Below are 21,272 nucleotides of genomic sequence, written 5' to 3' on the forward strand. Positions count from 1 at the left end.
ATTGGCAATACTTTCCAAATGGTGAACTCTCATATCCAGAAAATATACACAGACTCCCATAAATTGTTCAATCATTTTGGGTAGAAACTAGAAGTTGAGAGTCAACAGCACTTTCACGTCACAACAAATACATCAAGTCACTATACACAAAAACTGACCACCACTGGACATCACAAATGAAGTCACAGGAGAGGAAATTCTGTGGTTTTCATCAAGAAAATTGTGAAAAGTGTTTGCAAACAGTTTCTCCTCGTCTGTCTAGTTGCTGACCAGTTCAACGAAGATCATCAAAGCAGAGAGATCTGCTGAGTTTTAAAACGTTCGTTATTAAAAAGAATGCTTTTTTTTGTATTGTGGTTCCTCTGCACTCCTGCAGAGATTGCCTGGACTGAATGGACTACGATAGTTGAACGGGAATGGGTATGCGATAGTCGTCCATGACTGACAGCTGCTTGTTATGCAGCCCAAGGTTCCACTTTCCAACTACATGGCCGCATCGTATACATTTTCTAGTTCGCAATCTGTTCCATTATTTGGTTCTGGTTCTGGTTCTGGTTCAACAGGAGAGAGAATGATTGTGGATGGCTCAGTAGGTTGCTTGAAGGTGTTTAGCTCATTGTGCATCATCCGGCGGTCCTCATATCTCAGGCTGTTCTGAGGTCCCAGAGGAGTCCGAGGCCGAGACGGGATGAACGACTCTGATGGGTCCAGGAAATGTTCTGAGCTCTGTCGAGTTTCCAGCTCCAAATCTGCTGGAGTCTCCTTCATCACCGGGTTTCCATCCATGGGTCCAGTGAAGGTCCGGTAAGTGTCCACCTGGTGTCCATTAAAATGATCTGGTCCAGATTCAGAGTTGTTGGATTCTCCCAGTAGATGCCCATAGACCATCGTGTCGTCAATAGAGGCGTAGACATGTGACTCATTATCCGATCTAGATTTGGGAAAGCTTGCATCTCCGGGCAGGAAAGGTGCTCCTCTGGGAATGTAAATGGAGGACCTGGTGTTAAACTGTCGTTTCTTCTTCCTGTCAAACAAAAAACAGATGCCACGGATTTAAAAAAAAAAAAAAAAAACCCTCAAAATTAACAACCCTCCTTAGACAAACAAATGCTGTGTGAAGTATTGGATAGAACCCTGTCACAGTTCCCCTCGGAGTTCCTGCTGATTTTGACTTTGCTCTCTTAATTAACAATATAAATAGCATTTTTGATGAAGGCTCTTTAGGCTCTTTACTAGTAATGTTTATTTGCTGATGCCAAACATGTTAAATCTTTGGTGGAAAAGACCAAAGGGTAAAGAAGCTATGTCAAATTTTCAGGATGGGTCCTTGTTACTCAAAGACTTATTCCAACTAAATCTGATGCGTCTCGCTTCCCAACTGATGAAACTGCTTTATAATCCATGTAAATCTTAAAACATACGTTACTGAGGAATAGTTCGTATGACACACTCACCTGGTCACGAGACACACAACTGTGAGGATAATGACCATGATTATCAGAAGAGCCGCCACTACTCCCACGACGATGCCTAAGACTCTCCCTTTACACAGGCACGTTGACAGTTATTAGCGATTATTCAACACGATAGTAATTATGTCAAACGGTAATACGTATATGATCAATGTATTATTGGCCTTTAAACAGGACAAGATACTACCCAAAGAGCTAAAAAGCTTCAAAAACTCTTAAAAAGTCTAGGTGTAAGATTACTGAACACAAAACTCACAACTGGTGATTTTAAAAATATGCGTCAAAAACGGGATGTAATACAATCCCAACACTTTAGGGTATGCTTTGAACAAAGTCTTAAGGAGTGGACACATGAGAATAATTTCAAAGAAGTGCAGAGCTTTAACAGAAAACATTCAAAAAGACATTATGGATTTCTGTTATACTGCCAAGTGTTGAAGGATACTTACGTCGTTTTGGATACAGGGTGACCTTACTGAGCACTGCAAAGTGACCACTCTCTGGTTGGCAGTTGGACATGTTGAGGTAGAAGCTCCTGGAGATGCTGACCTTTCCGTCGAATTTCTCGTCTTCACGACGGCTCAGGATCTCCTCTGGAGAGCCCAAGTTCTGCACTTTCACAGCTGTGTGGCGCTGGTCACACTTGGGCTGGCTGATGTTGGCAAAGACCAGTTCGGCAAGCTTCTGATTTGGAATCTCCACGATCCAGGAGACGGTGGAGAACGTTTGCATGCCGCCCGGCCAGTTAGGTGTTGCCAAGAGAGCCGGTGACGCCTCACCCAGAGAAACGGAGTAGATCATACTCTCTGTGGGGAAAAGGAGGGGTCAAGAAGAAATTTGTTTGCTACTTCCAAAAAGCTGCTTTTACAGACAGTGTAATAACAAGGTGGAGAGCAGCAATGAGACTGAGACACTCCTCTTGGGTTCAAAGAAGTTAAAGTTCCACTTGTGAATAACTCATTTCCAGATTTCTGTCTTTTTTTTAAAAAGCAGGCATGTTAGTATACCTGAGATTTCTGGACTGAAGGAGATGTTGAAGAAGGGCCCTTTCCCCTGACCCAGGTATTTGCCACTTTTGGGTGTGGCTGCGATGTTGACGTCCGAATGTATCTGAATTTTGCGGATGATGCCTTTGCCGGGCAGGGAACAAAACTGACCGATGTTGGACCCGCCGGCCTCAGAGACCAGCAAGGAGATGCTGCCATTGCACTCTTGTCCAGGTAAGGAATGATGGAGATTCCCTTCTGGGGAGCTCAGGTCAATCGTGCCATGTGGAGCCACACGCAGCATCCAGGTGAACTGCTGAAGAGGTACAGGTAAGCAGCTGTCCAGAGAAGGAATGGAAAGTAAACTCCAGTTCACGGAACACGATGACAAATCCTTGCACTCTAAGGGAGAGATTGCCACAAACAAGAAATCAGTTAACCAGCGTTCTGTAACCTCTTCATCTACTACACTTAAAACCTAGGACAAACAAGGGTATTCAGTAAGAGGTGTGGCAAGATTAAATGCCTTGAAGAAATCCCTTCAAAGCAAAGTAAATTTCAAAGGTCGCATGATATCTAGATGTCTAAATGCTCTTTTGTAATTAGACCAACTTAATGTGAGCAGTAATTCTCCTATTCTGGAGCAAACAGGTATATACACTCAGAAGAATCTCAGGGAATTTCAATTTGATCCCATCTCAGACAGAGCAAACAACTAGGGGCTAAAAGAAAAGAAATGCAAGAACTATCTTTGTCAGTAACTAAAAAACAATCTGAATGGTTGTAATCGCATCTAACGCATCTGCGAACCACTTCAGCAGAAAAGGTGTTTGGAGATTAAGAATCAATTGAAAAAAAAAAAAAAAACATCCTTGATTAACAACATGACAACAACTACAAAACAATATCTGCAACAAAAACACCTATGGCTGGTGCTGTTGACAACAAACAAAACAAAACACTTGACAAAACATTTTATCAGGATGTTAATCATAATTATTGACTAGGGCACAAACGGATGGTCTTTTCAGATGTTACCAATAGTTTTAGTGGCGGTCAGACGGAGCTCTTCACTGGGGCAGTCCAGGAAAGACAGGGTGGCACTGGTGCCTGCAGGAGCAATGATCTTCTCTTTGACCACAGAGTCCATTCTCAGCTCACAGTAAGTCTGAGGATTCGTATTCTCTATCTGCAGACTCAGCCCTTCCTTGTTTTGCAGATCGACCACACACACATCTGAACATGAACCAAAGCATACGATTCAGTCACAAATGCTGCACTGCCTAGCCTTAATCACCATTCACTAACCCACACAACTGTAAGCAAAGGAATGGAAGGTACAGCATGGAAATACACAGTATGCATTAAGTTTAAGCTGCTGAACGATCAAAACTTAAGATCTTCTTTCAGGAAGGTTGTTCTGTTTTTTCATGAGTGCCTCAAATGAGCTAGAGGTTTGATAATTAGTCATAGTTCAGTTAAAATCTGGAGAATGTTTGCTTTTAATGATAGAATAAAGACATCTATAAATTCAAAGCAAACCTGGATTATGAAACTTCATTTTAAGATCTTGCGAATGAAACAAATGAAAGCTTACGTGGATGGCCACTCCGGAAGGCAGAGACGCTGAACTTTAAGGATAGACCAGGAGCATTTGCTGCCTTCGATGTTACACAGTTGGACAGAGTCAGGCTGAAGTTACCCTGCTGATTGGCTGGCTGAGGGTCTGTCAATAACTTCTTGATTGGCTGCTTATTTCCCTGCTGGTACTCCAGCCCCACTGTTCCAGAGGTACACTGTGGTTCAGTTTGCTGCAAAAAGGTCACAGAGAAATTGTGCATGGTTGGCACGCCAAAATTCCATCTCACTAGGTCCTCCGTGGGAATGCCCTTGGGATAGTTTGGTGTGAAGAACTCCGTGTTGGACTGTCCCCAAGGGAGGCTGGCATTCACCACCAAAAGTTCTGGAATGAAGAAGGGATGGAAAATGAATGGAAAACCTAAACCTGGTGATACTCATCTTGACTCCATTTCTGCATCACCAACCATTTGACCAGTTTGTTGTAACTTGTGATGTAGCACAAAGGATTCAACCAACAAAGAGTTACGATTACTGCTTAAAATTACAGACAGCAGTATGGAATAGATGATAGGATTAGGAGGATTAGACGTGTGATGGAAGAAACACATGCTTGTACACTTCATCTCAGTTTTTAATACTGTATGTTGTTCAGCATTGCTTGATAGATAGTATAGTTTTTCCCCCTAAAACAGAGCACATTCACATTACTCACTGATATGAACATTTTTTTTTTAAAGATAAACTCATCCTGCTGCTTACTATCTGTCTCCGGGCCAACAGACACCCTGAAATTGGATGGATTCAGTTCCATTTTCCGGGGAAGGGCCAGGGATACACGTCCTCTGTATTGGACTTGAATTGTGCTGATGGTGCCGTTCCGACAGAACGTGCCAATGGTTGCCGGACCGGTGCGCTGGTATGTTGTGATGGTGTAGGTGTGCTTGTTCGGACAGGTTTCTTCTGGAGGGATTTGCCTCATTCCAGGTTCTGGGAAGTCCAATTGGAACGCCCGAGTGCCCTGGACTTTCATGTCCCACGTGAACGTCCGATTAAAATCTGGATAGAGAGAAGCCTCTGGGTGTATGTCGTGCTTGCCACAGTCTATCTCAGTGCAATCTGGAGAGGGGAAAAAGAAAAGGAAAGGCTCAAACGACTGAGGCAAGAAATACCCTTCTCAGTTACATTCACAGTTATTCGTTCAGCAGATGGTTTTATCCAAAGCGAGACAAAGCAGTTTATTATGTTCTCGACAAACAACAACAGTCTGTAAACTGCAGTCAACAAGATACACACTGCAGGTGTAACCAAACAACGACATCCAAAAGCTTTTCAAACTCCCTTGGTTTGCACTTGTCATTCCTTCACAAGTTTCACTCAGACAGAAATTCAGATTCACTGTAGTGGAAATTCAGCTACACAGGTGTGCAGTCAACAACAGAAATGCCTCTAAAACCACAACAACAAAGTTTAACATGCCACACCACGGGGCAAGCGTCTCACCAAGCTCCCTGTTGACCTCCACAGTGTAATAATCCTCTGGATTACTGCAAGTGAAAGTGACGTTAGTGTTTGCAGGCTCTCTGAGGGTCAGTTCAGTGTTGCAAGGCCCTGTGGAGGCTTCACCCTTGCAGACGTTGCACTCAGGACCCTCAGGTGAACGACTGATGATGACGATGGTGTTAGGGTCTGGGGCAACACCTATCGTACGGCCCTCTGAGTAAAGAAAATAAGGGAATTTGGTTTAATTTAAGGAGTTAAGAAGTGCTTGCAGTTATTGAGCAGTGGAAGGTCATTATGTTTATTTAGGTTGATGGTGAGTAGACGCTGGATCAATCAAGAAAAAAATGGCAGTTCGTCTTCATGTTCGGTGTAAGATTATTACACAGATTATTAGATATTATCTAAACAATGCTTTTTAAAAAAAAAAAAACCAACAAAATAAAACCTCCTTCTCAAAACTGAACTGATATACAACTATATAGGTAGAGCAAATTTATAAATGTTCATAAACAATATAATGTGAACCTACTTTTCTTTGGTTTTAGAGTGATTTTAAATATCGTAGCTTCAAGCTGCCCATTTTGGGGGACATGCAGAGTTATTGTGGTTTGGCTGGTCAAGTCCAAACGGGTCACAGCTCCACCCTGACAGAGCGTATCTGTTTGGACCAATCCCTCAGAACCACTTTGAGTAACAGTGTAACGCTTGCCATCCTGACAGGCCTCTGAACTATCAATTTTCTTCAGCCCATCTCCAGAAAGTTCCAGAACCAAAGGGACCCCCTCAGGAGCACTAATGTTCCACATGAAGGTTCTGTTGAACTCTGAGACAAGTGAGGGCTGCACAGTCCCCTCTGCAGGACTGCAGGCAGTCTTGCTGCATTCTGGGTGGAGAAAAAAAAAAAGAACCAAAGCAAAGAAATATTAAAGGCAGGGACTACACTGATTGGCTTTGGTTGGTTCTGTTCGATTTACGATTACATGACTGTCTCGCATGAAATAGCATGATAAACATTTAACAAGACAAGCGCACAACAGGGCAGCTATATCTGATCCTGACAGTTTAACCTGATATGACTGGAATCAAAACATCATTCACGGAACAACAGATTAAACAAGACAACAACTCAGCAACACTGGTAGAATACAGTGAGTTCCAGTTCTCGAAAAAGCGATCAAGTTCTCATTTGTTCACATTAGCGTATCTCACCGATTTTGCTCCAGATCTGAGCAGAGAAGGCTTGGTGTGGTGGCTCAGAGCAGTTAAAGAGTAGTGTAGCGTTTTCATCAGGTTTAACTTCCACTGAAGAAGAACACATTGGCTCAGGTTCCCCGCTCTTACAAACTCTGCATTGGTCAGCAGGCAGGGACGTCGCCATGGTCACTGTGCCTTCCTTTGGCTGAACAATCAATTGTTGACATTCTGGTGGTGGGAAAATAAGAAGATGGAAGGAAAGTTAGATAGTGTTCTCTGTGTATGTGTGTAGCTAACAGTAGAGTCCGTAAGCTAAATTGACGTTTGCAAATATTGTTACCACGTTTGATTTTATAAGAGTTAGATTAAAAATAAGTACAAACAAAAACACAGATAAAGACTCTTGGTAGTACCATCCAAATGAGAGCATGTCTAGCAATCAAGGTCAAATGAAAGTTGTCAGTTTGTCACAGATATGAACAAACAATACGTGCAAATTACAGATAGCCGGGGACCAGTTTGCATTTGGCCCAAGGCAATAAACAGACTCTTTACCTGACAGTAAACAGTGTGAAGGTGAGAGAAACCAGGGACGTAAAAGAGGTGACCTAGCAGCTTTTTTAAAAAATGCTGATATTTTAGATAGCTCAAGGATATTTACAAGAAAGTCACAACAAGCAACAAAAAAGACGTCGCGTTTTCCTGTGTGAACTGTACGTTAAACTGAAACACTTTTTGCTTGATATACAAACTTCATTATATTCGGTTTATGTATCAGTCAGTCACGCAACCACACAGACTGTGTTTCCATTGTGAACTACTTCTGCTGCAGATATCTAAATATGGTCAAACAGAGGAATCTTCTCACATGTCTAGACGTGACAGCTATTGATTGCTCAGAAACATAACAGAGCTTACTTTTTATAGCATATACAAACCTCGCACTGCCTGAGTACAGTAAAGGTGTTTGACAAAATTAGATCATTGTAATAAGCTTGCTTTTCACAAATCTTTTGCCTGCTCCCTGTCTCTTCTTTCTTTGAATCATCAGTAGAGGGCAAACTGTCGACTGCATCAACACCTTGATATTAACAAACAGGAGAGAACCCCCTTCTCTTTCTTCGACATGCAGCAAGGGTTTAGTGAAAACTAAACTAAACAACGTGGTTTTTGCTATACCTGAATGTCAAGTCTCAGTCACACCTCCAAAAGTTCGACCTGCCCCACCCAAATGGAACGCTGTCATATTTTACACTAAGACTACTCACAGTGAACACTACCTTACAGAAACATGTGTCTTGAATCCAGAACAGTGTACAAAAAAGTCAGAACAGTTAACAACTGTTTCAAGGTTTCGGAGAAAGAGTGTTAATAATGGCTGACTGAAAAGGAAAACACACACACATGTTTATTCTTCTTGTTAATAATGTAAACACCTCGGTGCCTCAGTGTGAGTCATTAATATTTTAACTTTTGCTACAGAATAGGGGCATGAGACACTAAAATCGGCCAACGGGATTCCTAAAATGAATGAAATAGTCTACTTTGACTCTACGGTTCTGAAATTTTTCCTGTACAGTAGTTCAATGGATATTTGTTGATGGAAATGATGGATTCTTCGTTTAAAAAAAATACGTTGTAATATTCAGAAACTGACGTTTATTTATTTTTTGTTTGTTTTGCATGAGTTTGAGGAGGATAGGGGAACACACCGACTGACTTATCATTATCGTTCAACATGCTTTTCCAACGTGACATCTCTGCTTCAATCAGTTGTCAGGACAGTTACAGCCTTTGTCAGTGTGAAGTTACCTCTTAACAGACTGTTGATTACAATAGTCTTAACGGCTGACTTGGACTGAAAAGTTGCTATGAACAAACAGAGGCACATGCTAACCGCACAAAATAGCTAACTTCCTGTCTATGAGTTGCTTAGTAGCCGTTGCCCTAAATTTGGTTAGGATAACAGATTGTGGGTTAATGATTAATGATTGTAGTTTGTTCAAATCTGCTATGCCCCCCCGCCAAAAAAAAAAAAAACCTACTAAACACTAACAACATAACTGAGGTTTCCTGAGAACAGTTATTAAATATAGACCCAGTCTTGGCCCCGTCTTTACGGGGTAGTCTACAGGTAGCCGTCAAACTACTGTTCTTTCATCATTTATTTAGTTGTAGTCAAATATGAGGTCGCTCTATAATGAACTATACATGTATAAAGATGCCAGTAGGCCTTTTTCTAGCATTTGGCAAAGATTTAAGCGCTTTTATGGTTCGTGTTTAGTATGTCGATGCATCGATGCAACACGCAAACGTTCAGATTTTGTTTCTCTCATAACTTGAAATAATTGATTAAAAAGAAACATTACATAGCGAGACAGTGTAAAACAAAAAAAATTCTCCTGCTCACATTAATAAAAGCATTGTTTTAATTTAAGGATCAGACCTTCATCATCTTATAACCTGGTTCTGCTCCAAGAAATCACCACATTAACACTGTAGAAACAGTTTGAGCAGACACAAAGTCTACTTTCAGTTACAGATAGGGGAGGTTACAAAAACAGCCTGATTTTGTCGCTATCTTGCTCGTCTACACGGTTGGCGCTTTCGGTTAATTGTGCTTTTTAACTCACCTGTCACGGGCGTTACTAAAAGCAAAATCAGTCCCAAGACGTTGATCATGGACAGCATATTTCCTCCCAATTCACCGCAGGAGACGCGGGTTTCAGAATAATAATAATAATAAAATAAAAACATAAAAGAAATTACAATGCACGACTTTAATCCAGTCCCCTCATGTTGGGGGAAACACCACGCTGGGCTGTCGATGTTCCGATGTGGACTTCCTGAAAGATATTACCTGTTCGTGCACGAAAGGGCGTGTCTTCGTTTAGGCTACCTGTCTAAACTTGACATAAATACGCGGTTGGGAGAGCACTTGAGCGATGTGTCAGTAGTTACTGGCAGCGTAGAGAACAGCCACCAGGGCAGGGGGGGGAAAATTAGGCAAAATGAGCATGCACAGCAAACATTTGCGAATATTTCGTATCTTCCACCTCAGAATCCACGTTACTCATGAGCTGACTTGTTATAGAATTGTACTTAGGGTGCGGAGAAACAACTGCCTACGGTGAGATAACGAGTCATTTGGTGTTATAGGCGAATCCATTACTCAGACTTAATCAGACCACGTAAGCTTACAAATACGCCTCTACATTATTATCTACATCACGTTCGCGGATTTAAAATGAAAATAAATAGGCCTAAATTAAAATAAAGGTAGTTTGACGTGACAGTTTCAATTAAGAATATCCCGTTTGGTGTCTTATTTAGCGGCGAGCTCTCGGGATGCTGTAACATACCGTCGTTTGCCAGCTCAAGCGGTGTGCTTCGGAACTCCGAGAATGATTGTTGCCCACACATGTTTTTGAAAAGTACATTCCAGCGTGCAGAGCGTAAACTGCCGTGGGGCAGAATTCTCTGTAATGGCTACAATCATAGTATTCCTCCATTGTCAAACCCTAAACATATAACCTACCTAGCAGGTATAGCAGGCTGCTCCATTTCAGTTGAGCAGAACGAAAATAACTGGGACAAGTGAAACAGAATTTTGTGATTTGTGATTTTGGTGATATCTCTTGTTTTCTGTTTTAAGTTACGACTGAAGAGACAAAATATTGTACTACAGGACACCGTATTAATAATCGAACCCTCAAAGCCTAGATCCATACAATCTGGGTCTTTAAAAAAGTCGCTTGAAATGGCTATAGTTAAACTAGATTCAATCTTGACAAGAACATGTATTTTCACGGAGACAGATCTTTACGTGTCATGAAAGCTGATCAATAGTAACTTGATGAAATGTTTCACCAAGAAGCGGTCAAACTGACCGCAGACCCATTTATTTCAGTGGGCTCGTCTAAATTTAAAACGACGTTACAAATGCCCACCACATGAGGCCAGTATAATGCAACACAAGTGCAAGCAGGCAAAGAAAACCCAAAAAACAATCAAAAACAAACAAACAGTGTTTCTGACGTGAATTTTAACCAGTTTAATTTCAGTTTGGGCTGCATCTGATGTAACTCGTACGCTAAATCACCAACATCCTCTATGGCGTAGACGTGTCAGACCAGAGTCCGAGGAAAAAATGTGTGAGACGCCGGGGCAAACTTGGGGAAAAAACAAAAACGAAACAAACAACCCCCACCCCCTACCAAACCATCATCGGGAAAATGGCTAAATATTGCGGTCCTTGGACATTTTAATGGCCGCTCGTATTATCAGCCGTTTGAATTAAAATATTGTGATGGCAATACAAAGAGATCATATGTTCATGTTGACAACACACATTAACACCCTCGGTTCACTTTAATATTTATAGTGGGATCAACCTAAACATCGGCTGACCCCAAAACCGACGCCCTGTGGAGAGCTCAGTCCTCACGCTTATATGGGTTACCCTCCACTCCCCCACCCCAAATAAACAAACAGATTCTCTCTCTCTCTCTCTCTCTCTCTCTCTCTCAAACTTACTCTATTGCCCCAGCACAATCTAACAGTCAAATACCCCTCCAAAACACAAACACACATATAATCGCACACGTTCTAACTCACACTCACACCCCTCTACAAAACGCGCGCGCGTGCGCGCGCACACACTCATATACACACACTCCACTGACAGCACAAGTTCTCCCCTTACACAGAGAGACGGACAGTCTCAGTCATCCACTGCTGGCACAAAATTAGATCGTCATTACGAGTCGTCTGAACAGCAGTGGGAATGGACGCACAGGCGAACCCTGACTACTTTGGTAAGGACAGTGACAATTACACTAAAAATGATAAATTAATGAACTGATGATACTTCACATTAGCACTGTGTTTTACAGGGCTTTTGTAGTTATGGACTTTCTGCTTGGAGATTTTTAAAAATTTGTTATTATTGTTTCACATATATTTCAGAGGTCACGCTGGTGTACAGGTTGATGTACATGTATGTTTTTGTAAATAAAACACACACACATACAGGGGAAATAGTGTAATTCTCCAAATGTCTAATAGTCCGAAAGAGACGAACAAGAGGACCCCATTGTTTGCGCCTTGTCATATGTGAAATCATTTTCATAGTTGCGTCCATTGGGCTGTACATTGTCACAAGTTCGGTATGTGGTCTGGTCTGCCCCCTGCAGGCACTTGTGCGAAGTGCAGCGAGGAAGTCCGAGGAGTTGGCCAGGCGTGTCGCGCAATGGGGAAACTGTATCACGACAGCTGTTTCACATGCTTTACATGCAGTAAGATGACAAGTGGTCACTATTGTGTTGAAACACACTGACACACAGACTCATGTACACAAATACACATGGATTTCAAATGGTTTTCATCGTTTTCTTTACTTTTAATGAGCCACAAACCCTTCTCATTTAATTTCAGAGAAGAAGCTAAGGGGAAAGCCATTTTATTCCTTGTCTGGAGGAGTGTATTGTGAGGAAGATTTTCTGGTGTGTAAAACGGGATTCAGCTGCACTCTTTTTTATATTATTAGATTAGTTTCATAAGTCGTCTTGTCAAAATTTCTGGCGTCTCTGTTTACATATGTTTTGTGTTTCTTTGGCAGTATTCAAGTGTCAAACAGTCTGCAGAGATCTGTGATTCCTGTGGATTCCTGATCAAAGACTTGGTAGGCCAAAGGACTGCATACGAGTGTTTGTGTGTGTGTCAGTATTGGAGCATGCAGTCATGCATATCCACTGCAGATCTCGACAACAGTTTCAGTAGTTTCCTTCTCCCTAACAGTACAAATTTCTGCTATTTCCTCATGTCAGGTTCCTCATTTGTGATTGCTGTGTTTCTTTCCATATGAAGGAGGCCTTTAATTAGAGTGCTCACTCTCCCCTGACTGTGCTCAGGTTCTGCAGGCCCTGGGAAGATCTTATCACCCTGCCTGTTTCTGCTGTGTTGTCTGCAAACAGAGTCTCGAGGGACAACCCTTCAGCATTGACACACAGAAGAGAATTTACTGTGTGGGGGACTACCACAGGTAATAACCCCGCACACACACACACCTACTAGAGCATCTGTAGTTCAAACAGGTTCTGTGTCTTTTGATTTGTGTGTGTGGGTGTGTGTGTGTGTGTGTGTGTGTGTGTTTGCGCACACCTACCTTGCCTTCTATGACAAGGTAGGAAACAGACCAGACTTGTGATAATCTTGATCAAAATTTACCGGCTGAGACAGATTTTCTGGGAACTGGGTGTTTTGGGCCTTTGGTTATAAATAAATTCGTGAAGTTTAAAAATTGTCCTTAATGAAGCTGAGCAAATATAGCACACTGATTTCCCCTTTCAAAACACCAGCAACCATAATTTTCATGGTTGTCAAGACATAGATGTGATAATTGCACATTTTTCTCCTCAGGTACATCGAACTGATTGACAGCTGTACTACACTAATAATACGCATTATTGGTGTGGGCGGAGCCGTGGTGACATTCTGTTGCTTTCTTTTTGTTTAATGGTGTTTGTGCTGTCCTCTCCACCTGTCTCAGGTTGCTGGCACCTACCTGTGCGGCGTGTGGGTTGCGTATCTTACCTGCTGAGGTGAGAAAAGACCGTAATTGTACACGCTGTCAGTTGTAGATGAGAACAGTGGATGATTTTACATAGATATGGTATATCTTGTAACATTAAACTGCATTTTATCCGTCTTTCTCCATCTCATTGTAACACACCAACACACTCACATTTTCAGACCTTCAGATACACGCACAAACACTCAAAATCTCAAGTGAACACACACAGACACAGACACAGACACACACACACACTCGAAGGGTGAATGAACTGAAAAGCTCTTTCTTTACAGGGCTCTGAGGTGACTGTTCGTGTTGTGTCCATGGATAGGAGCTATCATGTGGACTGCTTTAAATGAAAGAGAAAACATTTCCTTTCATCACCAGCCTCCAAATCTGAGAGGTGATTGTCACAGGATGTCTTTGAGGTGGAAAACAGTCAGAAGTAAGAAAAGAGGTTAAGTTCCTAAAGGGAATGGAATTCTCAAATTACCCATATAACCAATAGAGACACCGCTAGTGCTGGATGTACAGTATGTCTGATAAATCCACTGATATATGTATTGCCTAATAATTCTATACCTAACAGGGCCTGTTTCAGAATGCACAAGCTGGTTGCTGATTTACATGCAGGCTGATCTACATCTGACCTGTCTGTGTGAGACTTCCTTTCACCAGTAAGATCCAAGAAAGAAGAATTCACTCATTTCTACAAGATGCCTCTTTAGCTTGACCTTTCGCTCTGGGTTATTGTTTGCATAAAGACCAATTGGCAGTAGACCAAATACAGATCAAACATTTTCTCAGCAGGAGGAGCAGGGGCTCTATAAAACACTGCAGTCGCAATTCAGCTAATAATGTGACAAACTGCGTCCCTGAAAAGTGCAGTAGCGGATGGTACAAACTGGCACAAGATCCCGAGAACAGATTTTCAAGAGTTTATAGAACTAGCCATATTCATAACATTATTTGCCACACTGTGCATGTAGGCTATACCAAAATTAGCTAACTGTAGTAGGTTACAATAGTTACAGTGGGCAGTAAACCGTGTGTTTATTTTTCCGCTGCATTAAATTCTATATCTTATACATATTCACTTCTTCACACCAGTTTTTGTGTTGCAGCCAACATAAAAAAAATGCATATCCTGAATTGCGAATGTCTTTTTGGTCCAAGTTTCTTCAAATGTACCTTGAAGAGGGAGAGCGTGAAACAGATCGGTGTTTGCACGGTCAAGGAAACTTCAGAGAAAAATATTTGAATTTCACCACGTCTCCATTCCTCATTTCGGGTCGCAACAGTAGCAACAAGCGTCGGTACAGCCGAGAGATCAACAACGTCAGGGCATTAACAACCAGAGCTGAACTTTTCCAAAATCAAATGGACTCGGAGTTGGTGGTTTAAAAAGTAGCCTTGTTTAAAAAAAATCTAAAAAAATCCTCCTGTTGAACATTCTTAAAAAATAATTCCATCTTAAACCTGATCACATGTTGACTTCATAGACAACACATGTTGACTTGTGAATATCACTAATATGATCGATTTCAAGGAAGGTGCATATGCGTGGTCAGTGTGTTAACGATATCCTTGTGAGCTGTCTGGTCGAGCAGGGAAATGCACGTTTGACGTAAACTTGATTCAAAGATGAATGCCGTTTTCATCATGCTCAGGCAGTAATGGTCTTGTCAAACCTCCCTTTTAAAATGTGCACCAATTTGACATGTGAATGATCGTTTAGCTCGACTGGGTGCTGGTCAAATGATCATAAATAAATGTTTAGAATCGCTTCAGAATATAGGTCCTGTTCAGTAGATGTAGTGAGTAGAGACCAATTCTCTTATAACAGCCCGGCTAGCTCAGTCGGTAGAGCATGAGACTCTTAATCTCAGGGTCGTGGGTTCGAGCCCCACGTTGGGCGATAATAATTTTTCCTGTCGGGGAATATCTAGCAAGCAGAGACTCTCAGTTGAGCAGATAGCGTGAATACAAAGTTGTAACAACACGTGCGAACGTTGCACGTACGTGCTCATAGGTTTGATGTTTCGTTTTATTTCCTCTACAGCATAAGACTTGTACTGCATCAGAAATACCCACTCTCTCAGCTACAGTTATGAGTGCTATGAGTGTTGGTACTAAAGGCTGCAGCGCATGTTCTCTTGAATGGTCTCTCTCTATGTTTACACAGTTTCAACAAATAACTTCCCTCATAAAGGGCCATCTGGTTCCCTCCAAGTCTGCTTGACCCTCCCTTTTCTCCGTTAAACACGCAGGGGCTGTAAGCCCATTGCTCAAGCGTTGTTCTGCAATGTGTGTGTGAGTGTGTGCACGCTCGAATGTGTGTTTTCAAAGCCACTGTTTATACTGCAAAGGTACTATTTATACTTGCACAACGGCAGTTGTTCGAATGATGAGTTTTCGTGGGCTGTTGTGGTAGCTTTCTGTGACGCTTAAAAAAAACCCAAATAAATAAAAATGAAGGTAATACAGTCAATCAGCGAGGATTAATCCACCAGCAAAAACATCTTAAACAACACATGTTCTAAAGTTTAAAGCAGACATACGGGTATATATACAGGTATTCATTTCACTCACGCAACTCATAGAATCTCACCTTCAGATATTAAAAACCTACCCGGTCCTTAAAGCAGCTGTGGGCCTACAGAAGACTCCATCAAAGTGGATACACTCAGTGGAGACCCATACAGAATCTCCTTATGCCGACGAATCATTTATCACCAATAAAGAGAAAACTTCAAGCATTTTTAGCCCTTAAATGAGGATTTTACTTTTTTTTTCTATTTTCTTTAACCAGAACAATCACAAGAGAGGACTTGACATTATAAACCCGACATTTGTCTCCTCCAATACATTCATAAATTACAGGCTTTGGCAGTCTGCTATAATGACATAATGCGTGAATGATATGGTTCTTGGTGATGAGTAGAAACCCTTAAGTGATTTATAAAATCTAAGGGAACTATAAGAGTTCGCGTCGAACCCTATTATACAAATAGGATCTTCGTTTACTTGCTTTCAATGCGTTAATTTCCTGCGCTTCATATGAAGAACTGCGACGCCATGTGGCCATGTGTACCCTTACAGTTAATCCTCCCGGAAGCAACTTTTATTAGGGTGCAAAATAAATATTGAAATGGCGTCGGGCATGGTTCGCGAGTTTTTCCTGTGTGCCGCGGCTTTGCTGAATTTTGTTTTCGTGTTTGGGACAGGTGCTGACTTTGTTCGCTTTATTTCTTTTCGAGCTATTTATCAGAACCTTACCGGCGGGCCCCCACAGTGCCAAGGTAAGTATACCGACAGTTTGCTTTGGCTACGTATACGTGGCTGTAAGCTAAATATCTCTTTTCGAGGGAGTAAAATATAAAAATGCCTCCAGATGAATTGTATGGTGTTTTTGGTTTGCTGCGGTTGTCAGAACATGGATTCTGGGATGCTGACCGGTTTTTCATTAAGGCAATACTTGTTTGATTATGACATATGTGAACGATATCCCTCTCAGCCCTCTGGCTGAGCTGAAGGATGCATGAATGAAAAACACTTGAATTTTAAGAATGGTGTCAATCTGTCATGCAGGTTTCAGCATGTTCAACCGGATAATGCAGCTAGTTCGTTTGAGTCACCGTTTTACTGGAGAGATTTCTGCAAAACGCGCTATGCTTTAAAGTTTGAACCAGTGGGTTTTCTTAGTGGGAGTGTAGATAATTATGAAAACCATAAAAGATTTTGTAACTTCGAAAAGCGGTACTGTCTTATATAAACACGTGAGTCAATAATTTGAGCATCGCCCGGCTAGCTCAGTCGGTAGAGCATGAGACTCTTAATCTCAGGGTCGTGGGTTCGAGCCCCACGTTGGGCGTTGGTTCCTTTTTCAGTCAAAAACCCGTACGGAAAATATTACGGTATTCACCCAGGAAGCAACCCGTTTCCAGTTACCGTAGTTAGTTTTTAAAAAGGAGGCTCCGGTTCTCTTCAATTTTTCGTATCTCTCTTCGCATGTGCAAGTTCAATGAGTGACTTAGACAGATAAGCAGCCAACTCTCACGCTTCCGGTTGTCTTCCTTTTTCTTTTTTTTCTTTTCTGCAGATTCAGTGCCATGGTCTGTGGCATTGAGGGATAGCTCTGTTCTGCAGGCTTTAGTTGTGGATTCGGCTTTGTTGGTCCTCTTTACTGTACAGCACAGCCTGCTGGCCTGGTCCCCGGTCAAACAGGCATGCCAGTCTGTGCTGGGAGTCCTGAACAGAGCCATGTACTGCTCCACCACTGCCCTTGCACTACAGGTAAGAAACACCACTGTACATCTCCAACAGACTTCACACAGTCTTTTACTTTGTTTCACACATTTATGCATTGATGTGTATGTGTGTGTGTGTGTGTGTGTGTGTGTGTGTTCATTTGCTGTATAATAACCATGTAATGTCTTATCTGGGTGGATTCTGTTTTAACCTCTTGAGGCACACCATGGTCCTTTCTCATTTCAGTGATAAATTTCATATAGTTAATTCATATAATTTATTCATTTATTTTACATTTATTTTACTTTCTAGGCTATACTTTTTGTAACGGTCATCACTCACATTTTTCCAGATATTGATGCGCCTCTGGCAGCCTGTGACTGGTGCCCCCTGCCTGTGGTCAGTGCGTCATGCACCCTGGGCTGTCTGGTTCCCTCTGGTCTGTTTTACCCTCCATTTTCTTTGCTGGGCCATTATCTGCAGTATCCTGCTCATATTTGACTACCCGGAATTATTAGGAATCAAACAGGTAGACGCTAATGTCATCCAGGGAATTTCAGCACTGTTGTACACTTGACACAAAAATCTGTACCATGGACTTCTACCATGTGAGTGTGTGTGCGCGCGTGCGTGCATGCGTGTATGTGTGCGTGTGTGCGTGCATGTGTGTGTGTGTGTGTGAGAGAGAGAGAGAGAGAGAGCTTCTGTTTTCTACTTGAATATCAGTAGCGCTCACCTCTTTCCCGTTACCCCTCTTTCTTTCTTTCCTTTTTTCTTCAAAGTATGTACAATTTCTTAAATTTACTACGAAGTGAAGAAAAGAGAATATTTCTGAAATCTTGTGTGCACATCTCTCTCCCTCTCTCCCTCTCTGTCTCTGTCTCTCAGGTGTATTATGAGTGCCTGGGGATGGGTGACCCTCTCGCTCTAAAGTCTCCCCGTGCCCAGAGGTTGTACGCTCATTTCCGTCATCCTGTGTGTGTAGAGTTGGCCATAGTGCTGTGGCTTCTCCCCACGCTTCCTCTGGACAGACTACTGCTGGCTGCTTACCTCACCACCTACCTGGTTTTGGCACACTCACTGGACGCTGAAGACTGCGCATACCTCAGTGCACAGTTACACAGCAAGTTGCAGCTCCTCTCTACACCACAAGAGGGCAATGTTCAGGTCAACAATAACAGTGACAACGGTCACAAGTCTGACTGAGTCGATGTTGTGTGGGAATATGCATTTGTATGAGTAAGTGTAAAAGGACTAAAAACCGTGACAACAAACAAGCAACCCATAAAACAGTTTTCTAAATGAAAAATAAAAAATCCAGTTATATTATTTTATTTATTAGAAGTAGCACTAATTTCAGGTATTGACCAGAATAAAATGCCAAATCTGTTTGAATTACTCTGTGGCCAATTACTTCTTATCACTGAGTGCCATTATCAGAATGCACTATTTTTTGATCATTACTTATGCATATTTGTATATATACACATATGAAACAACTGTTTTGTAAGGCTTTTGTTTTCTGATGAACTCCTAGTCTATATTTTGAATCGTGAGTTCGAGTTAAACCGGAAGGTCAGTGGATTACTCTGACCTGAGTAACAAACACAAATACTCGTCAGAAAAAGAGAGAGAGGAGAGAGAGAGAGAGCACGCGAAGGGAGCGCGGGGAGAGAGAGAGAGAGTTTGCTGCCGAACCAACTGCAGCCGTATGTTGTGCTCACCTCGCAGAATAACAACAACAACAACAACAAAACGAACAGCACTGAATTTTTTTAAAAAAATGTTTTTATTCACGTTCGTTTCCATCTCATATCACAAAGTTCATCCACAAAACAAAAAACTACTGGAATGAAGAGTCAGAATATACAGCCTGCTCGAGGAGCGATGATTTATGTCATAATCACTAAATATTGAGCTTTTTTTGGGGGGGGCGGCTTAAAACTTGAAAATATGCTTTGTCAGTGTTACACATAATGTTTAAATAATGTTTAAATACTCAGAATTAAACTGAATGTAATGAGAAATGACTGGGCTGGTATTAGAACTCTATTTCTATATATGAATTTTTTCTGTGTGTTTTTTAAAGGAGTGGAATGAGGATTTGATATGAAACTAATTACCGTAACCGTTTTCGATGCCTTTTTCAATTGAATTTTTTAATTGAAAAGGAGAGGGGGCAGGAGGGTGTGGAACTGTTGTACTACTTGTTAAAAATACTATATTTTGAATAAATTTGCTTGAAAGTCAATTTTTCTTCCGTCTTCCTTTTTTTTTTTTTTTTTTTTTTTTTTTTTAAATTTTGATCGATTTAAATTGTTTTCAGTCTGCGTTCGAGCTCTGTCAACCGTTACACGCGCAGACAAAGAAAAAGTGGTTGTCCCGTTGCGTTCTAACGTCTAAGTAGGCTATACCTGAGCATTATCTGGGAGCTGACGTTTAATTCCTCTAAGGGCTGCAGAACTATACCTCTCACCTCGGCTTACTCGAGAACTGCGCTTTGTCACCCGCAGCACGGTTCACCGCTGACAACCTTACCGCCAGGCCTGTTCCTCCCTTCACAGGGGGAGGGGGGCGGAGATGAAGGAATTGTAGAGGTGGAGGGGGGTGACTGGCAGACGGATACCTGATTTAAACGTCTTTTCCTGGGACATGCAATATGGTGTGTGCCACTAAATCCCATGAAGGAATTTAATGTAATTATCGGATTAGTTAGCGTCGAACGGCACTTGAAGCTGGGAATATTTACTACTAATGAAGGTGTGTTCAGTTTTACCTCTGATGGACACCAAGATCATGCATGCCTAACAGACCTATCAGTAAGAACTCAGGGTTTAGCAAGCATCAGTCGATCAACTTGTTTGGAAGCCGATGATTTTTTATATCACGGCAAACAGCTTTTGCTGTTCGACGACTTCTGGACACAGGGGCGCATGAGGCACTCAAACGGAACACCGCTGACTGACCAGTCGGACAAAATGCAAGCTCGTTTGGCGACTTTGAGTATGAGAATTCAAAAGCAGTTTGAGAGAAAATAGGACATTGCGAGGTATGTACAAAATGTTTGCTATTTAATCTTTAAGCTGTTGCAAATGTGGATGCTGATTTTTCAAAAACGGTTGTATGTGTATTTATATAGCCTATATATGCATGTGTTTGAAGTGCATTATAACGGGTTTATTTTGGTTACATTCATTTCCAGTAGGGGCAAGTAAAGCCACAGCGTTTCTGTCAGCCACACACAACACATGTGGCTTTTTCATTACATTAAAGAAAACGAAATAACGGTTAGGTCAGTCTGCCTCATCCCCGTCTTTCCCACTCTGTATGAAAGTTTTTTTTCCCGACCTGACTTTGTAAGACATTTCCATTTGAACGCCAGGCGAAACTGCAGAAAGTATAGACAACTAGTTTAGTCATTTATGCCGTTTTTTTGAACTGGCAACCCATTTTTTTCCATTGAGACGCTGGAATGTTTTGACATGTTTAATTCGTGAACTCTGAACATATCACAGTGTTTTTTCCCCCCTGTAATGTGTCTATCTTTTGTATGCATTGGGGGGAGAAAACCTATACTGTCCATCTGATTTTCGATCTGTAAATCGTTGATAAAAGTGAACTGATTTTTTTTTCTTTCAATTTTTTTCCTGACAGAGCCACAGACTGCAGCCCCACTGAGGGAAAATCCGGCACAGAGCCCAGAACAAGGCAAAA

General features: G+C 41.7%; 2 protein-coding genes and 2 non-coding genes across 4 annotated transcripts; 3 read left to right on the forward strand and 1 right to left on the reverse strand.

Annotated features, from left to right (window-relative positions):
* Nucleotides 1–483: 483 nt before the first annotated feature.
* Nucleotides 484–9,490, reverse strand: cdcp1b (CUB domain containing protein 1b). Its single transcript, XM_030788432.1, has 9 exons — nt 9,367–9,490; nt 5,540–5,752; nt 4,799–5,155; nt 4,056–4,421; nt 3,497–3,694; nt 2,480–2,860; nt 1,918–2,278; nt 1,455–1,538; nt 484–1,024 (listed from the first exon to the last, which is right to left on the reverse strand). Exons 1-9 carry the CDS (start codon nt 9,488–9,490, stop codon nt 484–486), a joined length of 2,625 nt encoding a protein of 874 aa, XP_030644292.1.
* Nucleotides 9,491–15,152: 5,662 nt separating this feature from the next.
* trnak-cuu (transfer RNA lysine (anticodon CUU)) lies at nt 15,153–15,225 on the forward strand. Its single transcript has one exon. It is a non-coding gene; the product is annotated as a tRNA-Lys (tRNA).
* A 1,233-nt stretch (nt 15,226–16,458) lies between these two features.
* On the forward strand, nt 16,459–18,764 carry nrm (nurim). Its single transcript, XM_030789481.1, has 4 exons — nt 16,459–16,609; nt 17,410–17,603; nt 17,911–18,087; nt 18,447–18,764. The coding sequence occupies exons 1-4, from the start codon at nt 16,459–16,461 to the stop codon at nt 18,762–18,764; spliced, it is 840 nt and encodes a 279-aa protein (XP_030645341.1).
* Nucleotides 17,109–17,181, forward strand: trnak-cuu (transfer RNA lysine (anticodon CUU)). The gene has a single exon. It is a non-coding gene; the product is annotated as a tRNA-Lys (tRNA).
* Nucleotides 18,765–21,272: the final 2,508 nt, after the last annotated feature.

Source organism: Chanos chanos, chromosome 12, assembly GCF_902362185.1.
Source record: "Chanos chanos chromosome 12, fChaCha1.1, whole genome shotgun sequence".
Classification (NCBI taxonomy): Eukaryota; Metazoa; Chordata; class Actinopteri; order Gonorynchiformes; family Chanidae; genus Chanos; species Chanos chanos.

Excerpts from the sequence above, each read along its gene's own strand:
- cdcp1b (XM_030788432.1), bottom strand. The coding sequence starts at position 9,490 with ATGTTTTTATTTTATTATTATTATTATTCTGAAACCCGCGTCTCCTGC. Across the intron at positions 2,861-3,496 it reads GACCGCCACTAAAACTATTG|AGTGCAAGGATTTGTCATCG; the intron begins GTAACATCTGAA and ends TCTCTCCCTTAG. Across the intron at positions 1,025-1,454 it reads GTTGTGTGTCTCGTGACCAG|GAAGAAGAAACGACAGTTTA; the intron begins GTGAGTGTGTCA and ends TTTGTTTGACAG.
- nrm (XM_030789481.1), top strand. The coding sequence starts at position 16,459 with ATGGCGTCGGGCATGGTTCGCGAGTTTTTCCTGTGTGCCGCGGCTTTG. Across the intron at positions 16,610-17,409 it reads CGGGCCCCCACAGTGCCAAG|ATTCAGTGCCATGGTCTGTG; the intron begins GTAAGTATACCG and ends TCTTTTCTGCAG. Across the intron at positions 18,088-18,446 it reads AATTATTAGGAATCAAACAG|GTGTATTATGAGTGCCTGGG; the intron begins GTAGACGCTAAT and ends TCTGTCTCTCAG.